General features: G+C 44.4%; 1 protein-coding gene across 4 annotated transcripts in view; it reads left to right on the forward strand.

Moving 5' to 3' along the window:
- The window catches only part of IL1RAP (interleukin 1 receptor accessory protein), a 51,791-nt gene that overhangs the window by 11,632 nt on the left and 20,909 nt on the right, over positions 1-19,250 (forward strand). For 3 of the 4 annotated variants that reach the window (XM_062606275.1, XM_062606274.1, XM_062606276.1), the window contains exons 2-4: positions 4,222-4,289; positions 16,939-17,224; positions 17,974-18,163. In XM_062606275.1, coding sequence (XP_062462259.1) covers positions 4,223-4,289; positions 16,939-17,224; positions 17,974-18,163 — 543 coding nt within the window. In that variant the 5' untranslated portion in view covers position 4,222. Of the gene's footprint in view, positions 1-4,218; positions 4,290-16,938; positions 17,225-17,973; positions 18,164-19,250 lie in introns of all 4 variants that reach the window. The other variant, XM_062606277.1, reaches the window with a different exon arrangement.

Here is a 19,250-nt window from a genome sequence, read left to right on the forward strand (position 1 = left end):
TCCTTTCAGCCAGAGTACTTACTGGCAAGGTTTTGAAGGGGGCTTTTGTTCTACATGCTGTAGCATGACTTCTCACTGAAAAGCAAAAAACCTGTCAGCTCTCCCTAGGTGCTGGTGGTTAGGAGGGACAAAGGCATTTTCTTGGAAAATGCGGCTGTGTTCTCTAGAATTGGTACCGTGACTTTGAGAATAGGTGTACAGGAGTTACTTTGAGTGCAGCTCTCCTCGTTATTTATTTGGCATCTGTCTTGGTTTTTATAATTGCTTGGAAAGTGCGTAGGCTTTGTGGGGTCCATGCTGCTAAAGGCAGGAGTGAACAATTCCTTGCCTAGGTCTGCTTGGGAAGGGTGTCTTATTAAAAGATGTTTTTTTATGAAAATGCTCATGACCTTTTCTGACATAAAGGCCACTTCTGGCCAGTATCAAATGAAAGCCCAAACCTTTCCACAGCCTCTGCTTTTAAGAGCATGAGACACTTCCATGGCTGTGTTTCCCTCCACCCTGCTTTTCTTCGCTGCCCAATAGACAGAAGGTGAAAGTTTGAAGCATAAAATGCTCAGAAATGAAAAGGAAAGAATTTCTGATCTGAGGAAAAAAATAGCAAACAAAAAAGCAACACCCTCTCCCCCCCAAAAAACCCACCCACCCAACCAACCAAAAATAACCACCAAAAAACCCCACCACCAAACTAACAACAAAAACCATTTCAAATAAGTTCCTTAAAAAATTTCTAGCAACAGCACAACACCAGTGATGGATTGTTTTCCCTAACTGCTCTACGAATTATTGTTGGAATGTTAATTTATGGAGACATTAAGAACACTTCGGAGCATACTGGTCTTGTGAGAAGTTTCTGGAGTGCTGAGGATGTATTGGAGCACTCACAGCCTTCTGGCTGCTCTGATTGCCTGCTTTTTAGACATGGTGGGATTTCTGAGCTGTTATGCTCCTCTGCTCTTTGATTTTATTCCTGGTTCCCTTTAGCATTTACTTTTTATTTCAGTCGCTTGTGTACTAGAGGTGAGGTCTGTGACCTTTTTGTGTGGATGCAGCTGTTTGAAACACTCCAGTGCAGATTGGGGTTTGCAGTCTCTTTGGTTGCAGCCAGGGGTACTCGAGTTTCAGTGCAGTGATACTCACTTGTGCAGGAAGTTAATCAGACACTACTGGAATTGCATTATATACAGACAAAATGCTTTCTGATGTCCCAGACAAAGAAGCAGGTTGCTGGAAAAGGTTGAGAAAACTTCTGTTCCTGGCAAGACTGGGGTGGGCTGTAGTCTTGTGGCATCAGATTCTTACATGCATTGCAAAACCCACCCCACCTCTCTGTGGCTGAATGGATGCAATGCTCTTTACCTGGTGTCACTGGCAGAATCACATAATCTTCCTTGGGAGAAATGATGACATTATGTGACCACAGGGCTTCTGTGGAAAGATCTTTCTTTTCGGGGATATAGCACAGATTTTTGGGCCATTTAAAGCAAAGCTTCCTAGTGGCAGCAGCACTAGTGCAGAAGAATTGGTCCCCCTGCTGTGTTAGTAGTACAAACCATCAGATCTTGTGGAAGTAATTGATATGTTTTTTGAATAACCATGTGCTACAGGAACAAAGCTGGATGCAGAAGTCATCCTGCAGGAGCCATCCTGCCTTACAGTCCCCTTTATCTCCTTCATTGTGTGTACAACCTCACAATTTCTTTACCCAAGGGGAAAATCCTCTTCCTTCACCTTGCCTGGCAAATATTGGCATGGTCAGGGCATCCAGGAGGTTGTGGTGGCTCCCCTTGACCAGCCCTTGACTCTGTGCAGCATGCCTTCCATGGCCCCTTTTATTTTGTATAGCTGTGGTCAGCTGAGTCCCATTCCTATAGCAGAGAAATTGCTGTAACCTGACAGGTTCTGTGCCTGCCTAGCTCCACTGGAAACATCTCTGGGGAGCCTGGAATGAACCAGAAGTGAATCACACTGTTTAGGGCTTTTGATTTTATAGCTGGGTAGAGCAAGAAACAAGAATATTCCTACTAGCAGGCAAAGCATGGAACAAGAATATTCCTACTAGCAGGCAAAGTATGGAACTTTAGGATACCTTGCTTGTGGGAAGAGAAGCCTGGTGGCTCTTTGAGACAGTTGAGAGAAGCATATTCCTATGAGCGTAGTTAATGGCTGTAAATATTAGCTGACTGCAGAGTTCATGTATCACAGGGTAAAGCATAGTAGCTTATTTTGGCCTGGGGCCATGTAAATGGCCTTGCTCTAATCAAGAGAAACTCATCCAAAGTCAGTAGTTGTTCCTGCTTGCTTCAGGGCTGAATTCATTCCTATTTGTGCAAAATGCAGGAGAGAATCACTGGAAAATAAGGGTGAGTTAGGACATACTGTGCATTTATCTAATGACAAATGGAGAGGGACCCATGACGGATTTTTATGCTTACGCTCCTTCTCTTCTAGCATTTGAATTCTCAAAAGTTCCTAAATTCTTACCCAAAGTGTAGCGTGTTGGTTCTCTCTACCCAATCTGATGGCATAAAGAACTATCTTCAGCATTTTCAGAGTGTAGGAGTACTAAACCAAACTAATTTTATTACCTCCCTATGAAGTCTTCTTCAGTGATATTGAGAGCTGGTTGTAGATAGCAATAGAGAAAGGTTTGGTTAGCAGCTGGCACTTTGGTTTGGATGAAGGAGGTAGGAGACAAGCAGCCCTTTCAGCTGGAGCCCAGAAAGAAAACTCTTCCTAGTTCTTCCTAGTTTCTTGCCCATTTCTGAAGGCTGATGGCTTCTGCGGCAGTCTGCAGCCCTTTGTGTGGCCTGTGCAAAGAAGAACAGGCTTGCTCCGGGTTTCCTTTGTCTCTTTGAGATGAGCCCAGCAGAGGGAAAGCATCATACAAAGGCCTTTCAGAAGCAAGCATTGAAAAGGAAGGATTCAATATCCGCTGCGGCATTTTGAGTAGTGCAGTTCACATCTCCCATTCTTGTTAATCTCTGCAGTCTTAGGTGCTCTCTGCTTATGCTCAAAGCCCTTCTGTGTAATGCATATGTTATGGGCAGGTTTATAAGGGACATGATTAAGAGAGCTCTGTTACTTCTTTCCCCACCATTTTAGCTCATCCTGGTGGAGCAGATTCCCTCATGAGTCTGTATAGCAGCATCATGAGTGCACTCCTGACAGTATCACCATGCTTGTTACTGCATCTGCCTGGCAGAGCTAAGGTGCTTTAATGAAGTTCAGCCTCTTAACCATCTCTTCTCCCATCTCTGACAGCATCCAGGAATATGAAATGCAACCTTCACCCCATTAATGACACCATCTAGTAAATGTCAGCTTTCATGACTACTGGCTTATAAGTTGCATCCTGGAAAATCTAGAAACACAGGAGAATTTAATTCCAGTGTGTGAATGGCTGTGAGAGCTGAATGCCAGGTACCAGAGTGGATGGCGAGTAAAACTCTGGCAGTGTTCATTTATCCTGAATTTCAGAAAGCTGTGCTCTGTAGTCGGCATAGGGAAGTCTGGGGTTGTTGTTTGTCTATCAGTGCCACTTTTAAAGCACAAACTTTTATTCAGATCATTTCCAAAAAGCGTACAAATCTGGCGATAGTTTACTCCTGTAAGGTGGCTGTTTGAAGGAGGGTTTGCCTGGAAAGAGCCGTGTCCTGCCTGCAGGTGTGGGGTGAAGCAGTCAGGACTCTGGCAGCAGGTCACCAGCAGCAGACGTTGTAAATTCAGACTGTACCAGCATGGTTGTCATGCTAAACTGTCAGATATGTGTTCAGTGCAAATGTTCTTCAGCTGCCCTGCCATTTGCCATTGCGCATACTTTCTGCACTCCTTCTCAGAAACCAGCAGAATGAGGTCTTGGCAAAGGACCTTGGTGTTTTGGAAGTAAAAGCTTGGGATTTCTAGCCTGCAAGTATCTACCTTACTCCTTGTGCTCATGGATATATAGGCTATTCCAGTGACTTAAGTCAATTAACTTGTTCTTTTCAGAGCCACTGCCTGCCAGGACTGTAGAGTGCATGCAGCTGCCTGCAGGCAGAGTGACTCTGCCATACAGACGCTGTTCTTAAGGAATATTAATGAAATACAAAAAGAACATACAAGAATTAAAGGATTACTGGGTGGAGGAATAAACAGATAAACTCAAAATTAAAAAGCTGTCTGCAGTGATGAAATAATAGAGGTTCTGGTTATTTGACGCTGTGTGCTTTGTCTCAGCAGGATGAAGATGGTCAGTGTCATGCTGGTTGTGTTCTGGCTGTGGATGGTCACCTTTGGCAGCGGTTCTGGTAAGGACCTGGCATGCAATGGGTCTGCTCACTTATCATGGGAAGAGCTGGTCTGAGGCCAGAGAAAGAAAACTGGCTACAGTGATATTTTAGCATTTAAAATATTCCTGGATGAAATGTTCATGTATAAAACACTTCAGCAGAATGCATGAACATGATGTTAATTCTGTGTGGGTTTTGTATAATGCTCACCTATATAAGCATGGTGTAAATGGGTACGTTACCAAATAGCAGTAAGTACCTCCTCAACCTAAAAGTACTTTGCAAATTCAAGCTGCCCACTTGGTCAGTGTTGTTATTCCCCTTCTGTGAGGGGTGAAACCAGGGCTTAGCAGGTGGTGCTGCTTTGTCACTGAGTTGCAAACAGGACCTCGTCTTGAACCTGAACTCTGCTATTCCTGCTTGGATCTGGAGGGGACTGAGATTCCAGCTCTTGATTCTGACTCATGCTTCAGCCATGCAAGGGGAGAGAGGAACTTCTCATAAGGCGAGCTCTCATACCCATCTCACTGAGTCACTTTCCTGACAGGAAATATGTTGTCATGCTTGCAGCTCCTCTGGCACACGTTCAGCCCAGCTCTTGTAAAGAGGCAGATTGTGCATGTCTCTGCTCTGGACTTCCTATTTGGGGATGGAAAGAGACAGCATGATTTACAGGAGGCAAGTGGAAAGGGGGAGGGAGGAAAGAACAGACACAGGCTTTATAAGGGGAAATGTCCAGAAATAAGGGCTGTGCAGGGGATTGACAAGCTCCCCCATGAGCCTTTGCCCCTCTGCAGTGCTGGCAAACGAGCAGTTTTAATACCCTGAGCAGATGAACAGCTCTTGTATCATTGTCTCTTGGACCACACTGAATATTTGGGCCAGATTCACAACATGCACTTCAGCAAGGTTCATCTCAGTGCAGGACTCATTGCAGAGGCTCAAGCCTGGGAGTCTTTTCTCCTTGTGTTGCCCAAGGGTTGCAGAATGCCCAAGGGCTGTGGAATGCCCAAGGCATTCACAGCAGGCTGTAGCGTTCAGTAGGGGATGTCCCATCCCGTCTGAAAGCGGCCTGGTGGAAATGATGAACAATGGGGAAGCAGCAAAGACCAGGTCTCCTTCGCTAAGCCCTAGGTAGTAGGAGTTCTTGCCATTAATCACTGGGAAAATCCCTGCTTTGCATGTATCTCTGGATGTGCTGTTCCGCTCTCCACCAACGCAATATCCTCCTCCTGCTGAGGCAGCGTTACAACACCCCACTTTCAGTCATCTTGGACTTCTTCAGAAATGGGAGGTAGGTGCAATTGAATCAGGATTGCCTGGGAAATGTTAGAGCAACTCTAAAAGCTGAGTGTGTCAGCTGGGAGCTGTGAAAAGGGAACTCTGGTGGTTGGGTCACACTGGCTTGTGCCAACTGATCAGGCAGAACCCTCCATGCATTTCTGTGAGGTATTTAATGCTTTTAAAATATCCTTTAGGGGAGTTCTTCTCTATGGTTAGAGCCCTTGTAGAGTGCCCCAAGAATGTAAGTGTCAAAGTGTGGCACATGGGACATTTGGTGAGTTAAAGTACATTTCTTCTGCAAATCCACTCTAGTGTATGTATTTCATTTCTGCAGGTCTACGGGCAACAGACTCACTTTTCAGTTCAGAGCTCCTTTTTTGTTCCATGGACATCATAAACCACTTTGGACTGTCAAAATGTCTTTTGTTATTCATGACAGACTTGGATGGCTAGTTTGTACTTGGATGGAGAGGCAACCGTCTGTGCAGCCCTCTGTTACACTGCAGGGTTTCCTGAGACTGGCACCAAAATGCAACTGCAGCTTGTTTCACCCTTGCAAAGTTGTAAATACAGAGCTGTGTGGGAGACTGGACATGCTCTGATAATGTTACAGCACCTGTAACGTAACTTGCTTTTTCTTCTTGGAGCAGGGAGTGAAGGTGGAGGAAGCACAACAGAGGTTATTTGGAGTGAATGTACACAGTCTGTAGCTGCCACAGTGATCTCCTGACAATGTGTGAGGCAATGGGTATGCGGAGCTCTCACTAGGGAACCTGGTTCTTGGGATAGTTAAGATGTGTAACTTGGTAGGGATTTGTCATTTCAGCTGTGTCTTTTTCTGTGATTTGCTATTAGAGACATCTAATGCTGTATTGTCAGGACCAATTCTCTCTTCAGCCCAGGCTGGCAGGGGACTGGGGAAGACTGGAGCCAGAGGCACGAGACCTGTCATGGTTTGCTGTCCCTTTTCCTGCCTGCCCCTGCAGCCCTTCCCAGGGCAGCAGCATGATCAGCAACACTGACCAGGGAACACCCAAGCCAGGGGTACTGGCTTGGCTGAATCCCAAGCTCTCAGAGCTTACAGAGGGGATGAGGAGCCAACACTCGATAAAATCCAGCTATAAAACACCAGCACTGCTCCGGCTCTAATGCAGATGGCCTTTCCGTCCAGTTCAGCGAGTATGACAATCTCCCTGGCAGTGTGTCAGAAAGCTCCAGCGTTGCACTTTACCCTATTTCTTCTTACTGGAGAGACAAATCTGCAAACTTTATTTGCCCCCTGCAGATTTTGCCAACAGCACTGTGGTTGTAAACATCTGTTCTTTGGGCTCTGCTGTCTATGGAGGCTGGTGCTGAAAAAAAGTCATTTGCTGAAAGGGAGCCACAAGCTGGAAGAGGAAAGAAATGTGGTCTGAGTAGTGTAGAGTAAGAGACTTGAGAATGAATTTGTGCCGGACTCTGCTACTCACTCCTGTTTTATGCAAGGCCAAATCTTTTCTGGTCTTGAGAATATACATGAATCTGCAGGTACTGGGTTTGAATGCCTTTCTTGTGACCTTTGGGAGTTTGTTTACAATGATACTTGGGGTCTTCTGCTTTCCTTCCTTCAGCTAAGCCATCCTTAAGATGGAAAATAAAGCCTAGGTCTCTGCACTTGTGTTGTAGGATGCTTAATTAACCCAGCTGTTCTGATACCCATTGAAGGATAGCAAGGCCTGATGAATCCAGTTTTGGTCTTAAAATGATTTCATTGGCACTGCTGATGTCATACAAATATACAGTGGCTCAAAAGAGACTAAAAACCAGTTAGACAAAAAAACCCCACCAAAACACAAATGTAATGTTATAATGTTATCTTCTTGTTTCCAAATAAAGCTGGCCTATGTTAGATACTGACTTACATAGAAGATGTAGCTGTAGTTGTGCACCTTGTTCCATTTTTCTCTTTCTGCTAATCAGGCTGCTCTCTCTTTGTGTAAGAGCTTCCAGCTTTTGAAGGGTGAGTGCTGGGAAGAGTACTGTCTTAGGGAGTTAGAAAAGCAGAAAGATATTGCTGCCAGGAGAGAGGAGCAGCCTCATGTTGATTATCTGAAGGACCCACCTAGTTTGAACAGGTAACTGCTGTGCATAAATAGCCCTTTGGTGGGAGGCAGCATCATGTTTGCATAGGAAACTCCTCTGACAGCTCCCTTGAGGGCTATCAGACAGGCTGTGTGGTATGATGAGCCTGGGACTGGGGCCAGCTTCTGCCCAGAGTGACACCCCAGCATGGCAGGCAGTGTCTGTAAGGCCCCCAGGAGCCTCTGTCCTGGGGATTTTGTTTCAGGCTTTGCTGTTGTTTGCTGGATTGTGAGAATGTCTCTTACACTCCCCTGTACCAGAGGCTTTCAGATACTGAAGTCAGCTCCAGAGTGCTGGATGTCACCAGTTCTTCTGGATTCAGGTGGTGGCTGGAGCTACGAAGTGACTGCAGTGAGTCAGAAACTGAAGTCTGGCTCTGGAGGTCAGAGCTACTGCCAGCACCATCTCTCCCAAGTGCTGATCTGAGCTGCGTGTCTTGTGCTTAGCAGAGAGGCAGAGCATTTGCTTATGGCCAGGGGAAATTTGCAGATTAAAAAAGTACTGTCTGTAAAACACTTTGAAGATGGAAAGCACTGCACACCTCCTCAGGATTATTACTATATAGCTCTTATTCTACTGATGGGGTTCTAGTGGCCTTATTTTCCTTATGATTTGTGACAGCTCCAGAAGCTGAGAAGCTTATTTTAGTGTGTAAAGTGGAAAGAAAAATAGATTAAACTTCATTATTGTTTTCTGAAAAGACTAAATCCCTCCCCCATCATCTTCTGGGATTTCCTGACTTCCTCCTACTCTTCCAATCTCAGGTCCTAGTTTAGGACATGATTTCATAGCCATCCTTACCCTGTAGGTTACTGTGGTTGCAGAATTTTATGGTGCTTGGGGGCATGAAGTTACTCAACACTGAGGGTGCTGAAAGGCTTGTAACCCGGAAGCAGATAGCGATAAAACCAGCAGAGCAGAGTTGGCCTGGGTGCAGATGTGTAACCGCAGCCACCAGTGTCCCTCTGTGCCAGCCAGAATTGTGCCCACTAAGGTGATAACACCTCATGTCTGCTTCTTGTCAGCTGAGGAAATAGGTTGTGAGAGGTGAGTTTTGAGCAGGTGTCAATATGATGTGACCCAACTGTACTGAAGTGCAGAAACATGTGGAGGAAAGCCGCTCATTTTGAGTATGTTGTTGATGTGCTATTGGATGGTCACTTTTGCTCCTCTGTGTGTATCAAATAGGGGGTCAGGGGACACTGGAGGTGTGTCTCCTACCTTCCTTATCCATCACGTCTCATTGCTGCACCTGCTGCTGCACAGTCGTGTGCTCAAGTCTCGTATGTTTTATTGCATACAAGTGATTGCTGCCGGGCTTACAGGCCTGTAGACCCTTATGGGGCATTTTACTGCTTGTTCTATTTTTTCAGTTCCTGCCTTCATCCAACAATGCTGCAGTGCTTGGAGTATTTTTTTGTTTGTCTGTTTGTTTGGGGTTTTGGTTGGCTTTTTTTGGTGTTTGTTTTTTTTTTTGTTGTTGTTGTTTGTTTGGGGCTTTTTTTGCTTTTTTTTTTTTTGTATGCAGACATCCCTGTGGATGCTTGTGGTGGGCAGTGCAGAATTGTTGAGTGTATTTTAAAGCAGGCAACAGAGACCCTGGCTAAGTACAATAACTGGTCTGCATGGGTTTAACTAAACAAGCCTGTGGCAGAGCCAAGAGTTGAGTCTGGACCTTTTCAAGTCCCAGTGTGATGTCTTAGGCACACAGAAGAGGCCCTGCCAGCTTGAGAACAGGTCTGCGCTAGTGCTAGTCAGATGAACCTCCTTTTCGTGCTGCCTCTCCTACAGATGATTTTGCAATGGGCTGTTCTGTTTTCTGTCCCTCTCTCTCTTCCTCCTGTGCTGCTCTGCTTTGCTTTATGCAGCAGTTTCCTCGGTGAAGTGGGATAGAAAGCAGCTACTTGCTCCTTTTCTCCTTCAGGCTTTGAAGCAGTTTTTATCCCTACCTTTTTTGTTTTGATCTCAATTTAACAAAAAAACCAAAAACAAAACAAACAAAAAAAAAACAACCCAAACAACCTCCAGGCAAACATGTCAAGCTTGATAGAGAAAAACAGATAACTTCTTTTTTTTGGCCCAGTTGCTGGAGGGTACCAAAATGCTCTGTGCCACATACAGTAAACAGTTTTACACACAGATAAAGAGTGAAGGCATGGAGCTCACTGTGGAGTTTTAAAAAACCCTTTCCCATGTTACAGGCTGTGCTCGATTAGCTAATGAAACTTGGAGTCAGGAGACATGGGTTCCATTACAGAGTCATCGTTTTTGGATGTTTTGCCTTAGCTGCTGCTTCTGAAGTCAACAGAAGTTTACACAGTCAGCTTGTTTTTTGTGAATTTGGCAGAGAGGCAGACCATCTCACCTGTTTAAACTAGACTTTTTATTATCTGAACTTACACAACCACAGTGTGTAAATGCTTCTGGAAATGATGAGCTGTTCTGCAACAGAAAGCCCTTTTCCTTCTTCCTTTCTTGGCTGTTCTATCTATTTAAATGACAAAAGTAGTTGAAGAGAGTGAGACAGACACTTCATCCTCAGGTACAGTAACTAGTGGGTCTCCTCCATGGGAGCATCACAGCTCAGTGTCAACACAGGATGAATATGGTGAGACTTGGGAGAAGTGTGAAACCGCATTGCCAGTGCCATTGTAGCAGAGCCACATGAATAGGACTGGGCTGTGTGCTGTATGTCAGAGCTGGTCACAGGGAGGTTTGTCCCAGCACCACTTCAATTTACTTGCTGTATTGGGAGGAAAGCAATGAGGGTAGGACAGGGTTTTTTTGATGTATTTCCACTGGAAGTAAGATTATAAATTCCTGCAGAGTTCATGCAGCTTCCAGACTGAGCCTCCAAGACAGCAATGGGCTACAACCAGTTTTTAGGTATTCTCTGACCACTGTTGCTGGTGTAGAGATAGCAAATAGTGAGAGCTAGCTTATCTTGGCTAGGGCTAACCCAAGTTCTCTGTCATTTGCACCAATTTCAGTGCATTTGCATCTGTGCCTCTTCTCCCAGTTCAGGAAAGATGTTCTCATTTGTTTCATTCCATGCTATGCTCCCTTTGCTGTATTGTACAGTCAGATGGGATACAGACTTCATGGGAACCACTGCCCTGCTCTGCTGAGTAAAGTACACAGCCTCACAGCACAGGGTGGTCTTGTGCAAGGTGCATATGTGACAGCACAAACAGTGGAAGAGTGGGTGCTCCTGGAACTGGTATTAATGGGAATCTGTGTGTGGCTGCTGGTACCTCCCATGCTCAGTGCAACTCCTCTATTCAGCCTGGCTTCCTCTGCTTCCTTCTCACTGACTGCTGGGATCTTGAAAGACAGTGGGGGGAATTTTTTTTAAGGTAGTAATGATTAATTCTCACTTAATCACTTTGCGTGACCAGCTTTTTCTGCCTTATTGATGCTGATTCTTGCATCAAGCTAACCACTGGCCTGTCTGCGCTCCCTGAGTGGAGGCTGACTCATACCAGCTTTGCTTTAAGATAATGCAGCAGGGGTGGCCGAAGAAAGTAGGAAGCTGTTGGGATTGTGCAACCCCATCTGATGTTGCTGCTGAAAGCGGATGGGGAAGAGGGGTCTGCCATGTCGTTCAACCAGCATTCACGGTTGAGTTGCAGCATTGGTGGCTTTGTGTCCTCCTGTGTCTGCATGGTCTCAGCCTGTGTGCAAGGCAGGTCCCCTCCCAAATTTAGAGGCAATAGAGAAGGGCACATCAATTTGCAAATGGTGGGATAATTTGTGCCAGCATGACAGATGGCTTCTCCTAAGGATGACTTTTCATTATTTCTTCACAGAAATTTCAACTAGGGGAAACCTTTGTTTGTAGCCCCAGGGGAGGGAAGGGCTGGAGGCAGTGCGGAGCTGGTAGAGTTCTGGTACTTGAGATATTATTATTATTTTTCTTTTAAATGGCGTTATTTAAAATAGCTATGTAGAAATGCCAAACTGTTGACAAAATGGAACGGCATTTCTTGATGTGGCCTTACTCTAGTTTTCTTTTTTGATCCATGGTTTAAGCAGTTTGTCTCTTCTTGAAAAATGCAAATAATTGCACCAATCTAATCTCTGTTTTGGCTGTGTGGGTGTTTGTAATGGGTGTTGCAGATGCATCTCAGGAGCATTACAGATGTGTGTATTCAGAGCTCTTTTCAAAAGGGCGTAAATCAGTGCAAGAAGTGAAAGGTTTGGAAAGGTTTCCAGAAATGCCTGGTTTCACCTTTATGCAACTGCACCACTGTCCTGGGTTCAGCAGTAGCAGTCATTTTTCTCCTCCTTGGTAGCTGGTGCAATGCTGTGTTTTGACTTTCGGCTTGGGAACAGAGCTGATAACAATAATGTTTTGGTTTGGCCAAGGACTTTGTGAGCCTCATGCTCTGCCAGGGAGGAGGGGAAGCCAGGAGGAAGGAGAGACGGGACACCTGACCCAAGCTAGCCAAAGAGGTATTCCATACCACAGCACGTTATGCCCAGGATGTAACTGGGATTTAGGCAGAAGGGCTGGTAGACTGCGGGGTCGGAGGAGGTATGGGTTGGTGCTTGGTCAGGCTGGGGGGGGGGGGGCGAGTTATTGGTTGTCTGGTGCTGAGGTGTTGTATTCTCTTCCCTTGTTATTTCCTTTATCATTATTATTATTGGTGGTAGCAGTAGTGATTTGTGTTATACCTTAGTTACTAAACTGTTCTTATCTCAACCCGTGGGAGTTGCATTCTTTTTGACTCTCCTCTCTGTCCCTCTGGGAGTAGGGGGAGGGCAAGAAGGCGGGGGGGAGTGAGTGAACGAGTTGTCTGGTTTGGTTTAAACCACGACAACCACATAGCTATTTTATTCTTTCCTTTCATTTAATTTTCTACTTTGCATCTAGGGAAGCCACTTTTTTCAGCTTGCTTTGGCTTCTGAGGAGTCTGGTTTGGGGTACCTGGTGTTTAAGGGCATTGCAGCGCCAGATTCAGAAATAAGACAGACCTGTTTGTATAACAGAAGATGTTTCTGTGCCTTGTATCAGTAGAAAATATCCCTGTGAACAGATTGCAACATACAGTCCACGCACTGAAGACATTTGGAGTTGACTTTGCCACTCCACTTAGTTCCCAGTGTTCACCAAGGAGGAGAAATAGGGCAGCAGCCCGCTCATATCTTTATCTCAAGGCACACGAAATCAAGATGGGCATCCTTACCCTGACCTTTCCGTCTGTGCTTTCTCTTCCAGTGCTGGAGGTGGGTGCTTCCTTCTACCATGCAGCCTCTCTCCAGCATGTATAATCCCTTTTCCTAAGCAGGGCTCTAGAAACAAGACTGTTTCTTGCCTTTTTCCTGCATTGTCAGTCATGGGTAGGTATTATGGGTCGCAGATTGCCTTGCTGTGTGATTACAGAGTAGCAGTAAGAGGGGTCAATTGAGGCATTTACAGTGCGCCTCCTTTGTTATGAGAAAAAGATGGATTATTTTAATGTGTTTTGCAGAAGCATTTCTAGGAAGATGCATTTGTGGAATGGTGGATTTTTAGAGATTTTTATTGTATACTTTGGTTGTGTGTGTTGTTCCTTTTGCTGTAGCATGGAAGGGACAATGGAGTTGCATATAGCTCCTCATCTCTTCGGTGGTTTCCATTTATTGCTGAACCTCTGAAGTCAGAGCATGAATACTGATTCCACTCAATTTATTCAGAAGCTGCTCTAAACTCCAGCAGCTGTTTTGTGCAGGAAACATTTCAAGAGAAGAAACTCACGTCCTAGGCTTAGCCAGTGAAAACAAGTGTGACTTGCTGCAAATGGACACAGCAAAAGTTACCACTGTTTCTCACAATTAGAACTAGGTCCTTAAATCTTCTTTCTGCAATGCTTCCTCAAATACTGTTGCTGGAGTCACGATATATCAAGATACGTGTGTACTTTTTCTTTTATAGTGGGAGTTGCTTTGTGCCAGTGAGGTTCACTGTGAAGTCATGCCACTTTTTCAGGTTATCTCCAGTTCAGACTGATGTCTAAGTAGTTGCATGCTGCTGTTAGCAGCAAATAGGCTCTGAATATCCAGTAAAGGTTAAAACACTGGAAATAACACAAAAATGTTGCAGGGAGCTGTTGGATGCAAATAAAGTTGTAGCAATAATAATGTGAGTATCCCTTCTGCTTTACACACAAATGGGGAGTGCAGCTGGCTGTCTGGGCTTGATCTAGCTGCTGGGGTCTGCATTGAAAGGGCACAGGGACAAGAGCCACATCACAGCCAAGGAGGAAGAGGCTCACAAAGGTGTGTGTGAGTGTTGTCCTGAAGTTCCCTCACATTCTGCGTGAGGCAGAGCCCACCTATCTCATGCATGAGACACCGCCATGGCATGGGGAGGAGGGAAGTTGTGTGAAGCACCACAACTTCTGTCCTCAGTGTTTTATGCATAAAGGAGGTCTCACTCAGGCCTGTGGTGTTTCTGTAGTCTCTGCTGTGAGCAATGGGTTGTGGCTTTGATCCTTGAGCCCTCGAAGCCGTGCTGGGCTGGCTTTGACCTGGAAGCCTAGAGGAGTCTTTGCCAGCAGGGTGGCAAGCACAGCCTGTGATCTCAATCTGCATGGCTTCTCCTGCAGCGTAGCTGCTCATTACACAGCATGGTTATGTGCTGGGTTTGGGGTTCAGCTCAGAGCACGCAGCACCCCAAGACAGGTTGTACATAGGGAACCTTAGCACTAGCTGTTCAGTGTGACAGCGTTCCTGAAGGCAGGTGAATTAGCCAGCTCTGGTACAAAATCTCCATGTACAGATAGTGAAAAAAACAGTAGCAGTTATCTCTTCCCTGGTCAAGAAGACAAAATCCGTACATTGCTTTTGGTTAATCTAGGAAGAAAAAAAAATAGTTTTATTTATTTTCAGTAACTCATTCAGGTAGAACGGGTAAGTAGTTTTAGTGTTGATTTATGAGCTGTTGCAAAATGCAAGAGCTGTTTATGATGGCAAATTTAATTGATCTTGACTCCAAGAATTTCAGTACTGCAGTGTTTTATTACAGAAGAATTTTCTTCATCTTCAGTCCTGCCATTTGAAGTAATAAAGACAGTTCACCTTTATGCAGCCCAAGAGGAGACTGCAAAGTCAGGTGGTGGGAAGAGAACCCAGATGTCCTGATTCACAGTACCAGGTCTGCTCTTCCAGAGGAAAAACCTTTCTTCATTAAAAAAAATAAAAAAATAATAATGCCCCCACCCGTCATGAATAATAATCCATGTTTTATCATGCAAATAGCAAGTAGTGTCTGGTAGGCTCATTTGTCTCATTTACCCCTCCATGGGAATTTGACCATGCCGGTAACTTGACCCCACCAGCCTACAGCAATATACTTGTCCCAGTGGGCCTTGACCATGGTGCTGACTGGTATCTATGCACCTTCCCATGGTGCAAAGCTTCCAGTAGTATTTTGGTCTTTCAAAACGAGTCTTGGTGCTGGCTGTAATAGCAACTGTACTGGATGATGCAGTCTTGAAAGAAGGATCTGTGTGTTTCTTAGATGACAAGTGATGACATTCTCCAGTCATTTAGATTTGGGGTTCCTGCTAGCAAATACTTGTACTCTGTGTAGCTTCACTACCTCTTCCTAACCCAGTTCATTCTCTTTCTCCAGAAGTAGCACTCTCATATGGGTGTTTGGCATAGCACAGGAGGAGCAGTGCAGTTTGTGTTTGCATTTATGTGTAAATCCACCAGAAAACCTTTTTATTCTTAACAGTTCAGATTCCTCCTCAGTGCGACTGAGTATTGCTGAACCACAGGATTTAGCATTGCTGCCTTTAAGTGCTGTGGGCCCATTTTCTCAAAGGTTTACTTCTTTGCTTTTCCTAATTAAGTATGAGTTCAGGGCCAAGCTACATCCCACTGTCTATTTAAGAAAGATAAAATGCCAGAAATCCTGCTTTGGGCCTGTGAAGTCAGGTCAGAAGAATAGGGCTCAAAGAACATACTGTATCCTGTTTTTCCTCTCTGTCTGAGTGTTTTAATATCTGCAGACTGGAGAGGCTTTGCAGTGTCGTCTCTGGTGTGCTGTGATATGCTGAGACACTGCTCCTGGGCACTGCTGCAGGCAGTATATTCTTCTCCTGTTCAACCCATTTTGGGCTCTTGGACGTCAGGCTGCCCTAGCTAATGCCTCTCAGCAGCTACAAGAGATGTGCTGGGAAGCGTGCTGTGCCACAGTCTGCCTTGTCAGTGTGGGGAGACAGGAGATGCAGTCAGTGGCTTCTCTGTGTGTCTCAGCTGGCACTGGAAATGCAGGTTGCTCTTACATTTGCTGACATGCTGGTACCATGTTTTGCTTGCACCAAGTCCCTTCATGACTAGGCATTTTGATGGTAGGAGGAATGGAGTGAAAAGGAGCACTCGGAAGGAAGGTTTCAACTGTGCTCTTTGTACTGAAACTATTCACTAATGACAAGAAAAAAATAATAATAAAAAAGAAAGCACAAGGCACCACATAGCTTTTTCCACACAGCTCAGTTTCTGTGTCAGCCTGGGTGTGCTGTGAGTCACACTGCGCCTGTTGACTGTACTTGGGGATTGCGCCTGGGAGCTGCCCAGGGATCCCCAAGAGAACCTGCTGCTGCTGCCACTTCTTCCATACTGTCTGTTCTGCCCCTCAGCCTTCCTTCCCCAACTTCACTGCAAACAGTCACTCTGTGTCAATTGTTACTGCTTGTGCTCTTTGTGTTATTATGCCTCTGCACAGGCGACGCATGAATCCATCACAGCAAAGACGGTCCTCACTTCCCAAAACCCACAGTCCAGCTGCTTCTTGCAGTGTCAATAGTCTGTAGCTCTAAGGGAGGATTGATGTTTGCTTTGGTTTTTCTTTTTTTATCTCTTATTTAGACACCTCTATCTTTCTTGTCACTGTGTGGGGATGCACATGCACCTCTAGCAGTGTTTTCATCCAAATTTTATCTTCCCACACAAGATTTGAGGGTTGAATTTTCTTGGAGCTCTCTAGGAAGCCTGGTGTTATGCAGGAATATCATATCCTATTGTCCTAATGGGAGATAAATAGCTTAGAAGAAATGTAAAAGGTATACAAATGAAAGCAGAAGTTTGCAGGTTCTCTAGAAATGGATATAGAATTCTTGCCCTCCTTTATAAAACTATAGTTTGCTTCCACTGAAAACACTACGTTTTTTCCTCTGATTTTAATGGAGCCAGGACCAAGGGCTGTGGAGAGCAGAACTTATTTTCTCCTTCAGACTTGCAGGCTAAGTTACCTTTTTCTTTCTGGCTGCAGAACGCTGTGATGACTGGGGTGTGGACACCATGAAGCAGATCCAGATTTATGAAGGGGAACCTGCCAAGATCAAATGCCCACTTTTTGAGACCTTCTTAAAGTACAACTACAGCACAGCCCATTCTGCAGGCTTAACCCTGATCTGGTACAGGATTGCACAGGACCGGGATCTGGAGGAGCCCATTAATTTTCGTCTCCCAGACAATCACATAAGTAAGGAGAAAGACACCCTTTGGTTCTGGCCTGCTCTTCTCAATGACACTGGGAATTATACATGCATGCTCAGGTAGGTTGTATGGTGCAGCTTCTATAAGTCTCCAGTGTAACTGAAGGAAGCAGGAAAATTATGCTGTTAGCACCAGATCTTTCTACAGGGAGAAGACCATTTACAAAAGCATTAATGGGGAAAGAATGTTACAATTATGAGACCGCTCAGTGTTGAGCCAATTTACTTTGTAATAATGCTTGGAGCTTTGCAAACACTAATGAGCATGCCTCTCCTTGCTAGCTGCAAGTGTCCGTGGAAAATATTATTGCTGAGCTCATGGAAAATTCCACAGGCACTCACCATTAAGAAGTGATCTGTATGTCTAGAGTAAAAATAGCTTCAGATGCAGGGGTAATGTTTTGACTGCATGCTAATTTGGCTAAGATTTATGAGGTTCAGACTTCTAGGAAATTAAGTGTCTCTTAGTGTGGTACAAGACGAACATAGCATCTGCTATGCAACTGAGCATAAGAGCTCTTTTTGATCTTCCTCACGTTGTCTCTTGTTCATTGTGTCTTTGACCTTATTATCTGCTTTACCAGTAGGGGAGTGGATGTTGCTTCTTAGTCATCTTTATAGGCTTTTCTGAGCTGTGTGGCCATCTCTGATGGAGTTTTTTCCCATATATAAATGAGTTAACTGAAGTTGTATATACCGTATCAGCGCTATGATGCTCATTATTGCAGATGTGATTTTTAGTTCATTGAACTGCTATAGGAATAAACAAGTTTTAGCTGATCATCAGCCCTATTCTCCTCTGTCCTTAGAAATACAACCTACTGCAGCAAAGTTGCATTTCCCTTGGAGGTTGTTCCGAAAGACCAAAACTCTTGTGTGAGCCATTCAATAAAACCCATTGAGGAGATGTTCTACTTGGAGCATACCAATGAGATCATATGTCCAGACATCGATGGGTTTTACCCCGCTAGTGTAACACCAACTGTCAAGTGGTACTTGGTAAGAAAGACTTATTTGGTCAGTTGGGGAATGCAGTGTTATATCTGAAAAAGCAATGGCTGTCATGAGGATTATAGAGCTAAGTTTTAGAGCCTCCACAGTGACAAAGCTGTTAATGAAGCTTTGTAATTTTAAGAACTTTTTTTTTTTCTATTGAGTTCAAGAGTAAAACTGCTCTTGGATGGAAGTTGAGAGCTATCACTGAAACCTTTTTGACAAGCATGAATAAGTGGAGAATAGCAGGAATTTAGATACCTCAGTTCAGCTGTGGGCAGTATATCTAACCTGTTGTATGAGCCAGTGGGTATCCCTGTAAAGGACACTGTGATTCATATTCCCATGTCTGTAAAAACACAAAACTAGTGAAAATAGCATTCTTTCCAAAATTTCAAAATTTCCAAGGTCAGGAAATGAAGTTTGTACATCAGGCTGCTGCAAGGACCATAAGTGCCTATTTGACACAATTCAGCAAACATCTTTTCTGAAGATTGAGACATTCCTGGCCCACCCTCCGTACTGCTCTGGTAATTAGGCTGTCTCCAGTCATCCTCAGACTCTTGCCTAAAGAATCACTGCTCAATGTTATTAAATTTTGACTTCAGCGTTTTTCTCTAGGTGGATGCCTTTGGTCAAGAGAGAATAAGAATTCTCAGGGGATGTGCAGCCAGAGGGTTATGGGTCTCAATTCTCTATCCACTTTTAAAGAGCTTCTGGAATTCTAGATAGAAGGTTCTTTATGAGTGGATTTAATTATAAAGGATGTTGACAAGAAGTATATCTTCTGATTAAAAAAAAAAAACAAACCAACAAAACACACACACACACACACACACACAAAAACCAGATAAAATGCCGAACAAACAAAAACAACAACAAAACACAACAAACCAAACAAACAAAAAACTCCAACCACCCCAAAAGAATAAAAACAATTCTAAAACCTTTCAGGAAAAAGTTCCTTTTGTATCCAAGTGGAGCAGTTTCACTCCAATAGTTGAAATCCTTTACTTGTCCCATTCAGTGAAATTCACATCTCAGCAGTCAATTAGTAGGATGAAACAAAAAGCCCCAAGGAAGTAATTTTTCA

This window comes from Pezoporus occidentalis, unplaced genomic scaffold (genome assembly GCF_034315485.1).
Source record: "Pezoporus occidentalis ecotype Australia unplaced genomic scaffold, CSIRO_AGI_Poc_V1 ctg95, whole genome shotgun sequence".
NCBI lineage: Eukaryota > Metazoa > Chordata > Aves > Psittaciformes > Psittacidae > Pezoporus > Pezoporus occidentalis.